This window comes from Amyelois transitella, chromosome 2, assembly GCF_032362555.1.
Source record: "Amyelois transitella isolate CPQ chromosome 2, ilAmyTran1.1, whole genome shotgun sequence".
Classification (NCBI taxonomy): Eukaryota; Metazoa; Arthropoda; class Insecta; order Lepidoptera; family Pyralidae; genus Amyelois; species Amyelois transitella.
The window spans coordinates 9,572,574-9,592,772 of NC_083505.1; the positions used below are offsets into that span (position 1 = coordinate 9,572,574).

The 20,199-nt window shown below is 40.4% G+C and overlaps 2 protein-coding genes across 4 annotated transcripts; one reads left to right on the forward strand and one right to left on the reverse strand.

Moving 5' to 3' along the window:
• Positions 1-78: 78 nt before the first annotated feature.
• LOC106143584 (E3 ubiquitin-protein ligase lubel) lies at positions 79-15,651 on the forward strand. 2 transcript variants are annotated; one of them, XM_013345713.2, is made up of 24 exons: positions 79-291; positions 1,260-1,508; positions 2,244-2,392; positions 3,184-3,270; positions 3,599-3,758; positions 4,035-4,213; positions 4,558-4,882; positions 4,999-5,196; positions 5,391-5,600; positions 5,836-6,236; positions 6,739-6,867; positions 7,117-7,305; positions 7,609-7,745; positions 7,935-8,160; positions 8,388-8,493; positions 8,581-11,147; positions 11,545-11,742; positions 11,978-12,205; positions 12,683-12,823; positions 12,970-13,121; positions 13,330-13,525; positions 13,866-14,008; positions 14,382-14,550; positions 15,446-15,651. In XM_013345713.2, exons 2-24 carry the CDS (start codon positions 1,262-1,264, stop codon positions 15,473-15,475), a joined length of 6,567 nt encoding a protein of 2,188 aa, XP_013201167.2. In that variant the 5' UTR covers positions 79-291; positions 1,260-1,261; the 3' UTR covers positions 15,476-15,651. The 2 variants fall into 2 exon arrangements, with proteins under 2 accessions (XP_013201167.2, XP_060800894.1); XM_060944911.1 differs by lacking the exon at positions 14,382-14,550 and adding an exon at positions 14,577-14,739.
• Positions 15,652-15,755: 104 nt separating this feature from the next.
• On the reverse strand, positions 15,756-19,076 carry LOC106143650 (pre-mRNA-splicing factor CWC25 homolog). 2 transcript variants are annotated; one of them, XM_013345782.2, is made up of 4 exons: positions 18,580-19,076; positions 18,176-18,388; positions 16,932-17,216; positions 15,756-16,774 (listed from the first exon to the last, which is right to left on the reverse strand). In XM_013345782.2, the coding sequence occupies exons 1-4, from the start codon at positions 18,595-18,597 to the stop codon at positions 15,968-15,970; spliced, it is 1,323 nt and encodes a 440-aa protein (XP_013201236.2). In that variant the 5' UTR covers positions 18,598-19,076; the 3' UTR covers positions 15,756-15,967. The 2 variants fall into 2 exon arrangements, with proteins under 2 accessions (XP_013201236.2, XP_013201235.2); XM_013345781.2 differs by having other exon boundaries at positions 16,932-17,219.
• Between the last annotated feature and the right edge of the window lie 1,123 nt (positions 19,077-20,199).

Below are 20,199 nucleotides of genomic sequence, written 5' to 3' on the forward strand. Positions count from 1 at the left end.
TCGGGGCAACTCGGCCGAGGACAGAAATAGAGGCGGCGGCGCACGCGTCTTCCCGCTGTCAATTTCGTCCGGATAGGGCGCCTGATTAGCGGCTACCGCGCCGGTCGCTGGTGAGACCGCAGGCCCGGCGCTCCGCCCGCCCTGGGCTCGCTTGTGTAGTGCTTACCACAGTTATTTTAACAAGTGCTGTGCAATTGCATAATTTCTCAACAGTTATGTGCTTGTGACTCAACATTTAAATATAGTGTCATTCATCTCACCAGTGTTCATATCGGAGTTGACACGGCCCAAGTATATATCTATACATTCTTTTAAATAATTTAGTAAAATGTTTTAGGAATATTAATATGGAAGAGGTGATTTATAAGTTGTTTCCTAGGGTCTGTCTGTGTATGTCTGTCTATGTCATGAATGCAGACAAACAAATGAACCGATTTTGATAGGGTTATTATACATATATAAAATAAAATTTGAATTACAGCAGCTCTTTGCCATATTTCTGTGAAAGTAATTTGGCACACTCACTAGTAGGGGAACAAATTGAATGATAATGCGGAAATACCTGAATATGAAAATGAAATCACAAGGTTTACATCAAATAGTAACTGAACTGTAACAAAAAGTTGTAAATAATAACTGCGCTGATGTCGAGTTAATAGATACTTCCAAGTAATAATAGTATGAACAATGTTTTGGTATTTTGGGATATGAGAGGCAGAATAAATAGGTCGACGAAGCGTCCGCTACGTGGCAACGCCCGCTGTGTATCGCAATAGCAGCTGCCATTTACACGATAACTATTAATATATGAGAATACGTTCAAATATTCCAGCAAAAATGTGGTCTAATTACATTTAATTACAGTATAAGACATTTCAAAACATGTAAGCTTTCGGTACATAACATAATAAATTAAAACCCCGCAAAAAGTTCAGGTTATATAGTAGATCACGTTTATCATATTAGGAAACCATCTCAACTTATTACCTAAATGATTATTACGATAAAAGAATAAATAATTAGCAGCCTTATCTAGTTTTTATTATTCTTTTAATTAAATTGAGTTAGAAATTAAGAGAGAACGATGCAGAAATACATCGATTTTAACTTGAAAAGGAGTTGCACACGATGTTGAAAAAAATTTTTTTGTAAAACTCTTACTCATGATTTAACCTTATATTTCATGTAAGCTTAATTGTAAACTAAAGGTATTCTATAAGAACTTATTTCATGTCGTATTTAAATTGTAAAATTTTCAGCGATGTTAAAAGGTCGGGGTCGCGACCCGCGTTTCACCGGGACCAACGTTCCTGGGTCGCCTGGTATGGTGCGTCCAGCCAACCAGACTATGACCCGGCATGTACAGGGTGCTCAACTGACGGTGCGGACGTCCAAAGCCCCGCTAGCAAAACCAGAGCCAGAGTACGAAGTGGTGGAGTTCCCCACGGAACAATACGTCAATGCCAAACTTCAACCGCCACCGCCGCCGCCTCCACGGCCCGCTACAGGTATGAAGCGGAAAAAATTGCTATTGATGAATTGTAAAAGGCAACTTGTAAATTTGTGGTTCTTCTTGTAGGATAGCAAGGTGTGACTCTTTGAATCTCAATTCTATCATTAAGGCATGCAGGTGAACGTGGCCTTTCACTCTTTCAAGACTTTTAACTCTGTCTACCCCGCAAGGGATATAGACGTGATTGTATTTATGATATTCAAAACGATCAATAGATAACGTCAACATCGGTCTTAATGTAATACTACCGTACGCAATGTGAACATCAACGCCTCAAAGTGTCTACACAGTTTTCAAGAAAGACACGACCTAATACAGGTTTGAAGAACGACAAAGAAAATGTGACCAAAAAATGACTGTGCGATCCTTGTTAGGTTAGTCATGGTAGGTAGTTTGTGAGGCTTTTTCCAGGAAGTATTCAGCTGTACCAGTGTAGGTCAGTTACCTCGTTAAACATAACATAGAATAAGATCAGCACTACGAGTATAATAAGAGTTTATGCAAGTAAGTATTGACAAGACATATCTCTACTAGAATAAGATTCGGGGTCCACTAATACAATTTCTGTCGCCGTAAGTCTACAAGATTAAGTTACTCGAAAAATAATCAATGGTTACCTCACTGTGGTAGGATTCCAACCCTTGTACTTTGGCACAAAAATAGCAAAGCTTCGCTGACCGAATCTCTGATATTTTAACCCAACCTACTGATATCATTACCATATAACCAGGTCACCCAGTAGACGCGGGTGCATCGTGCGGTTTGTGCGGGGGCGGCGGCGCGCGCGTGCGATGCGCCGAGTGCGGACGGCGCGCGCTGTGCGCCTCCTGCGACGACATGTACCACCGCCATCCGAAGCGGAGGCACCACCAGCGACAGGTACGACTTATTATTTTATTTTATTTTAATAGGAAGACCAACAGCTACAAACATAATATAGTAGTAGAAATAAAGCTAGTTAGCAAAGGAGCCAATTAAAGGTCCTCTCAAATAAGAAACAAGATAAATAGAAAAAGTTGAACACTGACAACACACAACTTAGAGTTCTAAAAATAATAGAAATCTTCTAATTCTAAGAATGCGCAATATGCAGTAATATACCTATCTTATTATAATGGTACATACATTTTTAGTCATCACAAAACGGGCTTACTCAAAAAAAAATATGAAAATATTGTAAAAAATAACTCACTTTTCGTATGTGAAAATTATCTTGCCGCCTCAATTCAGATATTTCGGAGCCAGCCTAATCAATTTTTAATATTTAGAAAAGATTAACAGCAACTATTCTTCGATAAAATATTAGTGAGAATTCATCGCTGTGTCATAATCTGAACATGATGCGAATAGTATATTTGTTAACTACGCAATTTGTTCTGGCAACAAGCGTCCAGGCACATTCATACATCAATTAGATAATATTATTATACTCAAGTCCAAATGACTGCAGCGCTATTTTGGTAGATTTTATCTTACTTTTTACTAATACAGGTATTATTAATGCAAAATTTTCAATGTACCACCTATATTTGTAACTCTTTCACGCAATATTTACTAAACGGATTTGGATGAAAACTTACAGAAATATTAAGACCCAATACCTCGTGCATAGTCTGGGGCGGTCTCTAGTGTAGATATATAAGTATAGACGAAGGTGTATCTCTTGACAGGCTCTATCCACATCGCAACTACGAGATGAGCGTCCTCCACTGCCGCCTAAGACCACGCCGCCTGTTCCGCCGCCGAGACGACACAAGGTACATACTCTTTCTTCCTTCCTCTTACGTACGTACTTAGCAACAGAATGCGCTATGAAGAAAAGATAGTAAAGGTAGATATGAGCGTTACTTTTACTGAAAGTACCTCTAGAGTCATTTCAAGACTTGTTGGCTCTGTCTGCCTACCCTATAAGAGATAAAGAGGTGATTATATATTGTTTATTTATGTCTGAATAATGTCATTTTTCGAAGACAAAGTGCTAGAAAACGAAATTCAATGTAATAATTCGCTCATTTTACATTTTTCAGAACCGCTACGGAATAATTTTTCTGAACCAATTAACCCCTTTTTTACCTGCTTCTCCAGATGAGCGGAGACAGAATGAGTGCAAGTCCAAGACCACCACCAACAGAACAAAGACGCGCCACCCTCGGTCACTTGTCTATGGCTCCCAACCAGACTTTTACGATGCCTCTGAACAACCACTCCGCTCATCACACCCACCAACTGCCCCCACATCTTCAAGGTATGTCATCTTTTCTACTTTCGTATTTCTGGTACTCCATTCTAATGCTATAAAAAACAAAGATTTCTATTTAATTGAATTTGACACAGATGACAACAAAAGAAAAATGACCTAGGTGAGGTAGATAATCCTAGCTCTGAAAACAACATAGCTGAGAATTCAATCCAGATGATAATAATAGTATAGACCTAGCGGAGTACCTAACTCAAAAAAAGCTAAACTCAATCTGCGTAAAATGTTCAATAGGTATTGATATTTTAAAATTATATTTTGAAGGTAAACTATCACACCCAGACATGTCTGGCCACCTTGGTAGCATGCCATATCTGCCGAGCACAATGCAAGCACCTGCACCTATCACTCATCAGCAGACAAGCACGCTTGGACATACGTCACCGTGGGCACGACAACGTGGATCTATCCCGGGGTTTAATATGCCGACTAATGTTATCAATGTGAGTTATCTAATATTATCTGTCGTCTATCTGTTCTTGACACACTCATTTAAAACCTTTTTTTGGAATTGGAAGTTTTGCTGAAAGAGATCCCAGGATAAGGTATGTTCAAGTTGGCACACACATGTTACAATTGGCGGACTTACGAGTAGAAGCATTAACTACCAGTCAGCCATTGGGTCTGACCTCTTGAAATCGTCTTTACCTTTGTTAATTGCAAAAGTTGATAAAGCTATTGAACTAAAGGTGGCGGAGTTTTCGTCATTGTTTACGAATTCGCTTTTAATTCAGTCTACAATAAAAACATTACTGCAAGAAGTTGATAATTTGATTTTTCAAAACAGCAACCTTTTCCCGCCGAAGCCTGGGAGAACCAAGAAGCTATCCCCTCACACGGCGTGCACGGCGCCCACTCGCCTCACGGTCCGCACGCGACCCAAAGCTGGTGCCGGCCACTTCGTCGCGGTGCCTCAGTCCTAGAACTAGGTGGTGGGGGATGCGCAGGGTGCGCTCATTGCGCGCCGATGTCAGCATGGCGATACGGCAGTTGCGCTAACTTGGAGACGGGGTGGGGGGCATGGCCGCAACAAGTGCCGTGCTGCGTGCCACATACACCACATCCAATCGCACATGGACACCCAGCGCATACGCCGCAGCCTTATCGCAGAGGTAAATTTGAGTAAATAACAATTTTTGTTCATTAATTTAGGTGCAAACGTTATTTTCAATAACTGTTAGCCTATTCTTCAAACAACATATATGTGTAACTATGTTAACATTCACAGCTGAAAGTCGCGCCGTGTCACGTGCGGCTTCGCGAACGGGATCGCGCGCGGCGTCGCCCGCTATGAGCGTGCGGTCGCGCGCGTCGCGTCGCAACAAACATCGCACGCCGTCCCCACCACTGCCGTCCAGCGACGCCGACTCTGAGAGCGAGGGCAGCGAGCATGAGACGCAACCGCATAAGGATGAAGACGATCTAGGTAGATTATATTATAGGCTGTCATCTCAAACCTAGAATGAAAGACAATATAATAAGAATTAAAAGATAATTTACTTAACGTTTCAATAAGTCTGCTTCCGACTACGGCATTCTACAAAATGTCGTAATATTTAGGAACAAAGCACATCTGCTTAAACAAAAACAAAATTTTTTGACTTGAGTTTCCTGAATCAGGTCCTCCGCCGGCACCGCCGAGTGTGTCATGGCAGTGCGAATTCTGTACGTTTGTAAACGACCCGGGAGGCCGCGTGTGCGCCATCTGCTGCCGCACGCCGACCGCCGCGCCGCGCCCGGCTGATGTGACTCGCGCTGTAGCGGCGCTCAGTGTACAAGAAAATCGCGAACCGAAACCCAGCCGCCTTGAAGAACCGCCGGTTAAACAAAGTAGGTTGTATTTATTGTTCTCATTTTATACAGGATTAAAAATGAATACCCTTAATCAATACTTTAATCGGGACAATGATTGTATTTTGTCATTTGCATAGGTAAGGGCACAAGTTCCTAAAATTCTGAAGCAACTGAAAATACAGCCATCAGATAGATGCAAGACATGTTACACTTTTCAAAAAATCTACTTGACGAAATTTACGCGGTCTAAAGTTTATGCCTTAATTTCCAGACGGTGAAAATTCTAAAGGTGGGCAAAAAAAAGTACGGGCCTCGACCGGATGCGGTCCATCGCCTCCCAGAGATGACAAATTAAAGAAGTCTTTAAACCGACTCGTTACGCCGACGCGAGAAAGTGATCGTGTGGAGCCTAAGAGAAAACTGGATACTGGAGTGGGACCATCGCCGCCTCGTGAGATTCAGCAGAAAATGACGGAAAAGCACAGCGTATCCGTTGGTCCGTCCCCGCCGCGGGAAACCGTGTCGAATTCGAATCGTGCTTCGCCAAATTCTGCGGTAGAAAAAAAGTCCGCTGGAACGTCCCCCCCTCGCTCGGGTGACAGTCGGCCGTCGTCGTCTCGCGCCGTCTCCAACACCGGCACGTCGCCACCACCGCAGAGTATATCCACGCAGGTTACCTAAACTTTAGTTAATATTTTTTTTTTGTTAACAAAAAAATTTTTAAAACATTGTTCGGTACTTTTTGCCTATTATTTATTCAATTTTAGTTTTTTACTCATCAATTTACCATTAAAAAAATATTTAACTTCATAAATTATTCGCGAGTTCTGCGATATAAACTAGGTAATACTAAACTTGAAGAAAATACCTACTGCAGTGCAGTTTGTTACCGCTTCTTCTGCACTGACGCTTTGGAAGCGGCAGTAAACGTAGTTTTAAGTAATTTATTTGACGTCAAACAATATTGTGAAACCAAAAGATATGACAATTATTAAGTAATATGAAGTGTATAATAATGAATGAATAATGAATAAAAAAAAATTATTTGAATTTGAACTTGTCAAGTGGCTTACGTCGTCTCGCTTGCTAACGAGATCTATATTTTTTGTTATGTGAATATTTGGTCTTATCTCTTAGCTTAACAGTCATTTCTTTTTTTTTTTTTGTATTTTAGACATACGAAGTGCCAAATTCGTGGCGCGACCCCACGTCCCGCGCACGGTCGCGAGCTCGGCGCAGAGCTCGCGACGACACGCGTCGCGAGCGTTCACACAGCCGACACTCGCTCTCCAGCGACACACGGGTAACTATTTTTGTCACAAATTGCATCTGGATGTTGGTCTTCCTAATAAATACCGAAAATTAAATTAAAATAACATTGTTTTTTTTTTTAATTTTTACTTTTGCAGCCTAGTTCTTACACTCCAAGACATGCGCGCGCATAGGTATAATAAATATTAAACTATGATACTATAGGGCTTTGAAATCGTGACCAACAGTACAATCACATTCGCTGTAAATATTCCCGTACACTATGAGTATCATTGAACAGGAAAGCGAACGCAGCGCTCGCACCAGCCGTGAGGGGCGCTGGGAATGGCGGGATCGGGAGCGCGACAGCAGCCCGGGCGGGGAGTGGAGCGAGGGCGAGCGGCGGCGGCCCGGTTTGCGGCGCCGTGCTTCCCATCTCGACCTGCACAGAGCCAGGCCTGCAAGGAGGGCTAGTGGATACGGATCTGGGGTAAGACGTTTACTATCATCATCTTCCTGAAACCTTGTGTAGTGCTGGACACAGGCTCCCCTAAAAAGATACGACGATAGGTACCTACAGTTGAAACGGCACGCTTTTAAAATCTTTCTGCCACCTTCTCCACTGCACTCAGAGCTCCCCAGTGATCTCAATTTAGCCGAAAACTCATTATATTCCAATATCTTTCTGAAACCTTGCCCACTAATCTAATTGCATTTCAACATCTTGTGGCATGCATGTCCACTACTGATCAGAGGTAAGAACCGCTGATAACACATTATGTTATGACCACAGGCGGTATCTCCGGAGCCCTTATCCAGCAACAGGGCGATCTCTTTAGAGGCTCTAGTAGGAGCCGGAGCAAGAAGAGAAGCGGAAAGAGGGCTGGAGCTCGCGAGGCTTATGACTGAAGCCGAGCGGCTGGGATTCAGGTAATTAAAAGAAGTCGGTTAATAAAGGCTGTTCCCTTATAACTCGTGGCACTGATTCCTATTTCATGCAAATAAATCACTTATTTTATTGAGCGTACCGTGAAGTTTTTGAAATTTAGAATGTTTCACCCAGAGCCTATGAATTGATCACAGTACAGAGATCCAATTTGAGGCAGTTGTTTATTCCAGTGCGGCGGAAGTGCACGCGGCACTTGCACAGAGTCCAGCAGCTCCGCTGACCTGGTTGCGAGAGCGGTGGGCGAGTCTGTGTGCCGGCGTGAGAGCCGCCGCCGCTAGACTAGCGCCGCACGCGCCGGTCTCCGAGCTAGAGGCCCGGGCGGCGCTGGCGAGGCACCGCGGCGCTATGTGGCCTGCAGTTACCGACTGCGTGGAAAGACACCGCCAACATCGGCAGGTACCGTTCTTCAATATATAAAGTTGGGTTAGAGCCTTTCTCCGAGCTAGAAGCCCGGACGGCGCCAGCGAGGCACCGCGGCGCGACAGGTACTACTATAACTTATGACTAAAAATTAAACTTGGTTGGCGCTCGTGTCTGACCTGGAGATGATTGATTAGTAGCTAATTTACATAATATGAGTAAGGCATATTTTTTAAATTATGCAACAATGAATGGATTTTCAGGCGGAGTCACTTGGTGTGGGCTCGGAGGCGCGGCACGGCGGGCGTGTGTGGGGCTCCCCGGCCGGCGCCGACGACGACGCCGCGCCCCCGCGACTCGACCGCCGCGGTAAACACTCCCGTCCTACACATACCAACCACTAGCAATACCTTAACGACGCCCGCCAACCACCATAACAATACATTTACATTTCAGCCGAAGATAGCTCAGATGAATACGACGAACGGGCACCTACCAAATTTCAAGATGACGACTGGATGTATTTACCGCTAGACGCGAATGATCCCTTGTATGAGAAAGACGAAACGTGGCAAGTACCGACGGATCCCATCCTCCAGAAAACGGAAGACGTGGCATCGAAATTGAAATCGCTTCTCCTACAGGCCGGAGTTCCTGCGGTTGATGAGAATTTGTTAATAAAAGGTCTCCTTTCTGACAATGCTTTATTCAAAACGGATGAACATACGGTAAATAAATCACAGTTCACAGACTTTCTTCAATCAGAAAATGACTTTATAGATGCTTATAATGCTTTGACGAGACTTAGTCCATTACCTAATGTTAGTGAACCTACAAATGAAATCAAACATGTAAATAGAGAAGGAAATACTTACCTTAAAATAAATATTGCAAAAAATAAACCAGAAAATATAAATACCAATTTAAACATCAAAGAGAGAAATACACTAGAAGGCTCAAATTTATCCAATGAATATATACAAAAAACCAATTTAAAATTAAATATAGCAGCGATAAACCATGAAACAGTATATAAAGACGAAGAAATAACAATGACTGATATTTCAGAGCCACGTGTTTCTCACACAGCTGTAGTCACCCAAGAGCCATATGAAAGTAAATTAATCGAAAATGTGAAAGTATCACCTGTAGTTACTACATTTCATAATTTGGACGCCAATTCCCGAAAAAAAGAAATAGTTGACATATCTCAAGGGCAAGGTAATTCACGTTCTAGCGAAACAAACCTGAGAGAGAAAGAAAGACAAAATCATAACAGTTCAGTACTTGAAGAAATACCGAAGACAAATAATTCTGCAAACGATAATAAAACGTCTTCTATAAACCACTTTATAAAACAAGATGAAGAAAAATCTAAAAAATTAAATGACATTGTTGATCATACACAAAAGCTTATACAACAAATGAAAGATGAAATAAATTCTGACATTAATTCTATAGAAGGTTCCAATGTTTCTCAAAGTGAAGCAGATACTAGTTCCAACGAATCTGAGTTTTCATCTGAACATGAGTCAAGCTTTAGTGAAACAGATGACGAAACCGAAAATCTAACGTCAAATGAAGAAGATAAGGAATCAAGTGTAGAAAATGAAGAAGATCAAGTAACAGAAAGACATGAAATAGTTACTAGAACAAGTTCAGAAGATAATGAACAGTTCGAAGAAGCTATGGATCACATTGACGACCAAATTGAAGATTTCAAAAACACGAACATCCAAATTTTAGACTCTATTGCTCGGAGTCTTCAAGAGGAACATATAGTTTCTGTAGAAATAAAAGAGCACATGCCGATTAAAAACAAAATGCAAGATAAAAATAATAATATATTTGTAAAAGTAAATTCTTTTGAAGAAATATACGATGAACTAACTACTAATGACAATAGTTCTGAAATTAATAGCAGCGAAAATGGGAAACAGGCAATAACTTTAAACCGAAATGTTCATGAAGAGGAAATGGCAAAAAAGCCTGTTTTACCTTTACCAAAACAAGAAATAAGCATTTCAGTGTTTAGACCTGTTACAGCTACAAAATTAATAATAACTGAACAGAAGACGCAACTTTTACAAGCTATTATTGAAGATATTAAGACAAAGGATATAAATAAAAATAATTTTGACCAACAAAATGAAAGTAAAGATGAATCTGTTGATGAAGGCCAACAAACACTTACTATAAAATCTGATGCAGAAAATACAGGAACTCCAATTCAGTCTGACCATTCTAGAGACAACAATCCAGAAAATATGTCAAAAGAGTCACAGAACAACTCTTCTAACATAGAGGTCGATGAAACAAAAGTTGTTCTTTCACACATAACGCAAACTGAGGAAAAGAGTCATAAAGAGGAAGTTCAAATATCTACAAAAGGAAATAAGATACACGAGAAACAAGATGTTAAACAAGACCACGTTATCATTATGAGTAAAAATTCACCCAAATCTAACATTCCAAAGTTAATTAAACTTGTATCCTCTAATAATAGGATAAAAGGAGATAAAACCTCTCCAAAAGTATTATCTTCAAAAGTTCCAGTCCGCAGAAATTCCTTAAAGCAATATCCTGCACCGCCACCGCCAAAATCTCACTTCGGTAATATACAAAGCGGTTTCGTTAAACAACTACAAACCAAACTTTTCAATAATAAATTTCCAAAAACTTCCAGTAACAATAATGCGGTAGTGGAAATTAAACCAACTACATCATCAACGTTAAACAAAAAAAAACAAGCTCCACAACCTCCCAAAGGGGTGGAAAGCAAGTTGCCTTCACCGCCGAGGTTATCGCCGGCTAAAGAGAAGAAGGAAAATTACTTCCGCGAAACATGCCGCACCGAAGACGAGTGGACTGAAAGTGAATCCGAAGAATCTCCGTCACGGCCGAGAACCACAAGCGAAGAGAAGTACCGCGCTCCGTCGCCGCCGCCGCCGGTCACAGTGAGACGGGTGTCGGGACAAATCATCGATTTGGCTGCAGTACAGCTACCTGAAGGTTCACCCGAGGTAAATGAACATTTTCCTACTACTGTATCCGGAATTCATATACTTATAGGGTGGCTTATTAATCACCGGTGACTAAATTAATTGGCTGATTGGTCAACGCGTATGAAATTTTTTTTTTTATAGATATATGAAATACACTTAGATAAGGCTGGTGAAAAAAACTACCCGACAGCTTTTGTTCAAACATTTTTTCAGTGTCAGATTTCATTTTCAAATTAGTTATCTTCTGTTCCAACTATTTTTGTTTGCAATGTGCTTTACTTATCCTCTAACCTTTTCGCTACGCTATCTAACTATACTTTCCGCTTTCTTGCCTTTTTCAAATAAAATTATTCGAAACTAAAACGAGAACATAGTATTACTATCCCCTCTACAGCTTACTCCAATATGTTTGTAGCGGCAAGCTCGCATGATCCTGGCGGAGGGCGCCACGGAGACGTGGGAGCAGGCGCAGCTGGCGGTGGAGCTGGTATCGCGCGGGGCGGCGCCGCCCGCCGCGCTGCTCGCCGCGCTTGAGTGCGCCGACCTCGAAGCAGCCCTCGCATACTTGCATCAGGAATGCGAACTATGTGCCTCCAAACTGCCTGAACATGAGGTAAAATTCATCTTTTTAGACATCGTTTATGTACTTCGTCCATGCACTGATAACTTGGCCGGATAATTTGGCCTTTCCCAATATCACAGTTATGCGTGATTGATAGCGGTGTGACCACGGAAAAAATATGGCTCTCTCAAAAACGTTCTCCTGGAATACACACACAATGCACACACGACGTGACCTTAATCAAGTTATGCACGAGCAACTTCTTATATGAAATATCACTTTCCAGATGGTGTCGATGCTTCGCTGCCTTCACCGCTGTTGTCGCGAGTGTGCACAACACTACTTCACAGTTCAGATCACTGAGCGAAGTATAGCAGATTGTGTGTGTCCTTACTGCAAGGTGCCAGAGCTGGAGAACCTTCCCGAAGACGCGTGGCTAGAGTACTTCGCACATCTCGATATACTGTTGAAGACTTTATTGGATGCGGACGTACATGAACTGTTTCAAAGAAAGGTTAGCACCTGAAACATCTATCCACTGCGTGTTTGCGAATTCTTCATCTTTCGCAGTTTTTGCAATGAATGTTTTTGGGGAGAACCCCTTAAAAAGTTGGCCTTTTCATATGTTTCTCAAATGGTTTGAGTTACCGTTTTGATGTAACAATTTGAAAGTGATTTTAGTAATCCTTGAATTCTTCCGTTCATCAGATGTTCACCGCAGCCTAGCATCCTACTAATATTATAAATGCGAAAGTTTGTGAATATGTCTGGATGTCAGTATGGATGTTTGTTACTCTTTCACGCAAAAACTACTGAACCGATTACGATGAAAGTTGTAAAAAATAACATATAGGCTTCTTTTTATCCCGGAGTTCCCGCGGGATTGATTCCACGCGGACGAAGTCGCGGGCGGCCTCTAGTATATCACTGATTTTAGAGGCACCGGTTGTTATGATTACAAAATTTTATTAATACATATTCTCTATTTCAGCTCCGAGACAGGACGCTTGCAAGGGACCCAAACTTTAGGTGGTGTATGGAGTGTTCCTCCGGATTTTTCGTCCATCCAAAGCAAAAGAAACTTCGTTGTCCGGAATGTCGATCAGTCAGCTGTGCTTCTTGCAGAAAACCGGTTAGTTATTGCTATATTATTCTTCGGCATTTCTCCGAATAAATCCAAAGTGTCACTCAAAATATGTATAGGTACCTAATCTTGAACAATTTTTACACATTTTACCTGCATTTATTAAGTTCTAAATTTTAATATACACTTTGTAGTGGACTTCGAACCATGAAGGATTATCATGCGAGCAATACACCAAATGGCTAGAAGACAATGATCCGGAGCTTTCCTTGACTGCAGTGCAACAACACTTACGAGACAACGGCTTGGAGTGTCCAAGATGTCATTTTAAATATTCACTGTCGAGGTAATTGGACAAACTCACAACATGGCAAAGTTTCATAAGTTAGATTCAGATAAAAATATTAACATTATATATCTATCTTTAGCATTTGCGTAATTTTTTGCAACAGCAACTGTATTTAAGAAAGATCAATTTATTATCATGTTACCAAAGTAAACTGTTTAGCATCCAATATACTTCCATACTAGACGATTTGAAAATTGTATTTCAGGGGGGGTTGTATGCATTTCACGTGCACACAATGCAAATTCGAATTCTGTTACGGCTGTGGGAAACCGTTCACCATGGGCGCGCGGTGTGGCCTCAGCGAGTACTGCGCCAAGTTGGGGCTCCACGCGCATCACCCTCGGAACTGCCTGTTCTACCTTCGGGACAAGGAGCCGCATGAGTTGCAGACATTGCTGCAGGTTATATCAATTCATGTTATTACCGAGACAAATAACTAATCTTTTGTGAAAGTCGAAATATGGCCTCCACGACCAATAACTTTTTTTCCCGCCTGTAATAGTCATGTCTTAGCTTTGTCTTTTAATATTTGAGGTAGGTCTCCTTAACACTACTTAGTTCTATTTTCAGCAGTAAGAGTCAATTTTGTGCCCGCCTTTTGGATGTCATCCTTCCATCTTATTTTGGTTTTATGATCCCAATAAAAATATCTAACATAGGTACCTAACATTTACCTTCAGAATTAGAGCATTTAAATGCACTGACAATTAAATAATGTGTTATTTTTTATTTTTACTTTAGATGAATAACGTGCCTTACGAGACCGAATCCCCCGAAGGTTGTACAAAACGCTGTCCCATACAACTGCAACGAGAGACGCCCACTGGATTGATAGACGGGACATGCGGCAGTGAAGTGCCCCCCAATCATGCTGGTTTGTGCAAGTAAGTATTATAGTCATTCCTTATGTCGATCAAATAAATCGAAATCCCTGGGAGTATTTATTTAGATAACTTAGAAGTTACGTTTAGCTTCCCTTCTTTTAAAATTAACATCCAGTGTCCCTTTATTCCACGTGTTAAAAATTTTACCCTTATCAATACTTTAAGGATCAACATTCAGATCAATCGTATCGATAGAATTTCATGATATTTCATCTGTTATTAAAACCACGAGTCCAATTTACGTCGCTCGCAGATTGTATCTAACATACTTTTAGGACGTAACAAGCAATAATTGGCATAGGAAAATACGGTAAACACTCGTAGTAGGTTCGCGAAAGACGGGGCGCGGCGGTGAGCGGCTGTGTGTTTCCAGGAACCATTACCTGGAGTACCTGAGCAGGTTGGTGCGCGCGCGCGGCGTGGACCCCCTGCCGCTGCTGGGCGTGGACGACCTGGAGACGCTGGTGCGGCGCGCGGCGCTGCGTCCGCCGCCGCGGCCCTACGGCTCGCTCGAGGGGCTGTACAAGCGCGGGCTGGCCGAGGTGTGTACTGGCCGTTGTCTTTGCAGGCCGCACTACGTGGAGTACCTGGCGGCGCGCGCGCGCGGGCTCGACCCCATCCCCATCATGGACGTGGCGGAGCTGGTGGCGGAACTGCGGCGCCGCGCCCTGCCGCTGCCCGAGCGCGGGCCCTGGGACACCGACCCCATCTACGCCGGGATGTGTGCAGAGGTACTCTAAGCGAACTCTAAGGAGCTTAATAAATATAAAATTATTCCCTCTTTCCACACTAAATCGCTTTCTTAATCTCTACATTTAATTTATTCATAATTTTTAAACTAAATGCGAAAGTATGTCCGGTTGTTACGCTCGCAAACTATACATAACAGCAAATAAATACTTTCTTCTCCGAAGTATGCGCTATGTATTAAATTATTGCAATATTAACTCTATCCTAAAATGTTACGCGTTTAGAAATATGTAACAAGGTAAAAAATACATAATAATAGTAGGTACATGCAAAGATTCAATATTTCCGTCGTGGGAAGCAGAAGGCGTGTGCGGTATCGTGCGCGTCTATAGGCCTTACTAGTGTCACCTGGGGTAGAAAGAGCGACCCGCAAATTACTGATCGCCCAAAACAGTAAGATTTCCAGTACAAACGAGCCGGGCAGCCAAAGGGCATCGTTGTGCTGCAATCCCAAAATGCGACAATGAGGGGTTTTAGTAAGTAGGCTGGTATATTAGGGCCAAGAGTATCGAGATCATCCGTTAAAAGGATTTCCCTTTCGATAAAAAAAAGTTAGGATTTGCTTTGAATAATGTCCGTGAGCGAAGCGGCGGGCAACAACTAATAATATAATACAAGCAAGAGTATTTGTGTATAATACATATTTATATTTGCAGGATACTCATGAAAATTTTATTTTCATTTCAGATCGTAAAAGAAAAGATACCATTGGAATGAAGCTGGACAGAAGAACTAGGACTCGAACTGAAATTTTTGCATGTGCATAATTTGCTTTAGCAGCGTCGAAAATTCCACTTTTTTGGGGTCAAAGGAATGTGACCGTGAATACTATTCAGAGCTATCTTCCAATATTAACATACTTTATGAATATATAAGTATTACATATATTGTTATATATATAACCTCTAATAAATTGAAATTATATACTAATTGTTTTGTGTAATAAAAATACTATTACTATATGAAAGGAATTATTTAATTTTTATTAAGTTACACAGACTTAAATTACAACAGATCCAACAGGGGCTTTAACAATACCAATAAATAACAGTATTATTGAGTTATTTTACCCATAGGATTTCATATGCATCAAAATTAATCTGTGCATTTGTTTTAGTTCAACAAAATGTTGCGGGTTAGTAACTGACAGTATGTATGCCATTCCAAACATTTGTCGATTCAATTTCGAAATAACTCAGTCCCACAAAGTTACCTCCTGGCGAAATGTTCGTCCATGTGCCTGCTGCCGCGCTGGATGTAATGCCTGTTAGAGTGTATGCGCGCCTCGAGCGAGTCGGGCAGCGCGTGCACCTCGCGGGCGCGGCCAGCGGCGGGGCGCGGCGAGCGCTCGGCGGCGGCGCGCTGCGCGGCCACGCGCTGGCCTCGCGATAGCTCGCGCTCGGCGCCCGCGGCCGCCATCTCCGCCAATTTCGTCGCCCGTTCTTCCGAGCTCATGCCTTTACTTCTACCCTTTGTCTCCCTCTCATATCTACTGCCCACCCTGATACTGTGTTCCGACCTTTGGTACAGTTGACGTTTATCACAATCTGCACTATGCGCTTCACTTCTGTTTCGATTGTCTCTATGTTTGTCAGAGCTACATATTTTGCTCTTTTTATGCCTACTTTCGCAATCTGATGAGTCCTTATCACTCTTCCTTTTTTTTGATTCTTTATAATTCTTCTGCTTCTCTTGCACAGTGCAGTTTCGATCTTGTTCTTTAGACTCCCGTTTGTCTTTTCTACTTTTATCGTCATCTGATGACTCCCCGGATAGGCTATCATCCTTCTTTCTTTTTTTCTGTTTCTTTTTCGTCTTATCATGTTTGTGTTTCTTCTTCTTAGATTTTTCTTCTTCAGATGATAAAGAATCTGTATCAGAGCTGTCTGATGCTAACAATGTAGCCAAATTGAAACCCTTTTCACTACCCAAGGCATTGAGTTTAGCTGCAAGCTGTTTATCTAAATCCTTATCTCTTTTTGTTTTTTTCTTTGACTTATGATCTTTATTCTGCTCCTATAACATAAAAAACAATGTAAATTATTTACGTTTTCAACATTAACAACATTTGCTTTAAAAAATCGCTTTGGGAAATACTGGGAATACACCCAAAGTGTCTCTCAGAAAATTATTGAGTTAAGAGAGAAAAATAAGAACAAAAGGTAAGACTCACTTGTTCCTTTCTCAGTAATTGAGTTAGACGCCTTCTTTGTAATGGGTTATTAAGAAGAGCAGCACGAGCTGCTCGTTCCCTTTCTTTTACAAGTAGTAGTGGATCCTCACGGAGCTTCCTTGCCAAGTCTACTTGAGAATCTCCAGCAATAGAGAGCATGCTTGAACCAACTACTCTCCTAGCCACAGCTGGAATGACATCTTGTTCTTGTTTTTCTACATTATTATAGTTCTTCTCAATTGATTTGCCAAGAAGGTAATCTTCCTGCTGCACTTTTTTGTCTGGCTTCTGAAATCAATGTTGAAGGTCACTGACTGATTGATAACTTTGTATAAGTACAGCCCAAACCCCTGAGTCTAAAATAGAAATTGGGCATGTAGGTTCCTTATAGGATCTAGGAGTGGAGAAATGATTTACCAAAATTGCAGGTAAAGAAGTGGGTATACTCTAGTCTATCTTCTACATACATACTTCCTTACAGTCTCCTATATTCCCTGTGGGGCAGACAGTGCCAACATTCTTGAAACAACTGAAAGTCTAGGTTCAACTGTATGGCTTAATGATGGAATTAAGATTCAAATAGTAACAAATAGTAATAGTGCTAGCCCATCGCCTACAAGAGGAATTCCAAGTTTATAAGCCTATTGCTTAGTTGCCTTAAACAAAATCCATGGGACAGATATGGAGTGGTTCTATTTTAAGTGTCATCATCTACATATCTGTATATTATAGATCAACTGACATATCAACGTGCAGCACTTCTGGGTTTAGTGATTTGATCAATGAAATTATACAAAACTTTTATAGAAATTGGCAGGCTTTTCAATTTGCACATTCAAATCAATTACCGATAATCAACCCAAACTCAACTCATTTGCAAACAGATGTACATCTCTTGCCTCCCTTTTGAGAAGTTAAATGGACTACAGTTATCACTAACAAAAGTTCAAAAGGAATTCACATACTTATACAGAAACAATAATCATGGATGTGACTTTAGTATTGTAGGAATTTATTTTGTGATATTGCAATGTGAGCCACATTCTCTAATCAGTTCCACCATCACCATCATAGCAGCAAAGATTATTCTTAATTTCTTTGCATGGCATTTGTTCATAGATAAAAATAAAAGAGGTGTTTGGAATGATAATATTGTAGTGTATTGTAGTTAGTAATTAATAAACATATCAACTCCCTCATACTAAAGGTCTCATTGTTAAATTTAATGAACATTTAATACTTACATCATACATCCAATGTAAACGGTTATTATTGGACCCACTTGCAGAGCTTGCATTTTGCTTTATCATGTTATTGAGCTCAAAACGGTCTCTTTCTTCAGCATGTTCTTTTTGCAATTCTTGAATACGTTTTTTTTCTTGTGCAGCAGCTTGCTCAGCTTTCCACACTCGCTCTTGATTCTTCATAGTATTAGGATGCCATGATTTTTTAGAATTCTGAAATCATTAAATGATCATAAGCCTCATTTTTTCTATAGATTAATTAAAAAATGTTTGCAACATCCGAAAGGGTAAATATGAAGATCTGTTATACATTATATTTAAGACCTTGTTGTACTCATATTATGCAAATAAAAGTTTGAATTTGAATTTGAATTTGAACCATAAAATAAATCGTTTAACCTTACCAAATCACCACCTCCCATTGTAGTGTATTTTTATGCCGAAAGTGTATGTAAACGATTTAATATAAAAATATATCGTAATGATCTCGTTGCGCAAAAAAACAATTTATTTCAATTAAAAATGAGACCTTAAAGCCACAGATACTAATATATAATGTCTAACGATTTAAAACTGAGGAAACAACTGTTTGTTTACATCAATGTTTACACTTGTTTGAAAGGTTGTAACTTAGATTATTGTTTTATTATGTGAAATTTTATTGTAAGCAAACGGAATCCATACGGAATACCACTATCGTTACAACGTCATTCACTATCCATCTCTTTCTCTATTTAGATTGTGTTCTCGATCGATGCGTTCCTTATCTGAGTTCCTCTAACCACTCAATCTTTTTAGTTTTGTTAGACCCACAAAATACAACTTTTTTTCTTCTTTGATCGCCATCCCTTAGATGACGTGACGATCTAAATTTAATTAATCAAAGGAAAAAAGTGTCACCCTTGAAAATCGTCATTTGATTTATTTTTGTTTTGTTCTAAAACCATAAAATTATTTTTAATTATTTGAATGTATCCGTAACGGTGTTAAACAGGTACGATAAAATAGTAAATTACTCAAAAATTCGCGAGATAGCTGCATGATTAGTTTTCTTTGCCTCCATTTAATAAAAAAATGTGCGTTTTTCTTAATGTCCGATGGCAAGGCATTATGACTTTGATACATACATAGTCACGTCTAGATCCCTTGCGGGGTAGAAAGAGCGAACAGTCTTGAAAAAACTGATAGGCTATGTTCAGCTTTTTGGCTTGAGATAGAGTTAAGATCCAAATAGTGACAGGTTGCTAGTCCATCGATTAAAGAAGAATCAAAAGTTTATAAGCCTATCCCTTAGTCACTTTTTACGACATCCATGGGAAAGAAATGGAGTAGACCTATTCTTTTTTTTATTGGTGCCAGTCAAAGTGCCGTGTGGTTACACGGCACTTTGACTTCGATATGGCAATAAAATGACTGTTAATATCGCATTCCCTGAACTATAAAAACTGATCATACTGGTAAGAGAGATCAGTTAATATATTATAATTTATTTTTTTTTCACAAAATGGATAAGTACATATTTACATTATAAACGTAAACTTGAAAAAAAATGTTTTCGTAGTAGTCTCGAGATTTCCAGTAGATTATGATCAGTAGGTAATTCCTTCCCTTTGGTAGCAGTCGAGCCCGAATCATCACTCCGCTGCTTTCTATATTATTTATAACCGTTGTTTAAAATGCCACTGCGACGCGCGACCAAGTTGCAGGGATAAGTTTCAAATTGAATAGCTGTTTGAGGTTAGTGAGTCTTAACTTTGGTATGCGGGCCGTGCCCACAAAATAATATTTCTACATGACCGAAGCCAGAATCTTGGGATACATACTTTTTTTTAGGTGATGGGTTCAAATGCGCATTGTCGCAGCAGTTATTTATGCGCCCATTATGCCGTTTTCGGGAACGCCAGTATAGACAACCACACATATTTCATAAACCAAAACGAGTATGTAATTTTTTTTTTATAATTAATATTTATTTATTATTATTATTATTTGTATCTCCTCTTAGATTTCACGGGTATATACAC

Excerpts from the sequence above, each read along its gene's own strand:
- LOC106143650 (XM_013345781.2), bottom strand. Across the intron at positions 17,220-18,175 it reads GTTTACATTGGATGTATGAT|AAGCCAGACAAAAAAGTGCA; the intron begins GTAAGTATTAAA and ends CATTGATTTCAG. Across the intron at positions 16,775-16,931 it reads AATTACTGAGAAAGGAACAA|GAGCAGAATAAAGATCATAA; the intron begins GTGAGTCTTACC and ends TTTATGTTATAG.
- LOC106143584 (XM_013345713.2), top strand. The coding sequence starts at position 1,262 with ATGTTAAAAGGTCGGGGTCGCGACCCGCGTTTCACCGGGACCAACGTT. Across the intron at positions 13,122-13,329 it reads TTTAAATATTCACTGTCGAG|GGGGGGTTGTATGCATTTCA; the intron begins GTAATTGGACAA and ends ATTGTATTTCAG. Across the intron at positions 13,526-13,865 it reads AGTTGCAGACATTGCTGCAG|ATGAATAACGTGCCTTACGA; the intron begins GTTATATCAATT and ends TTTTTACTTTAG.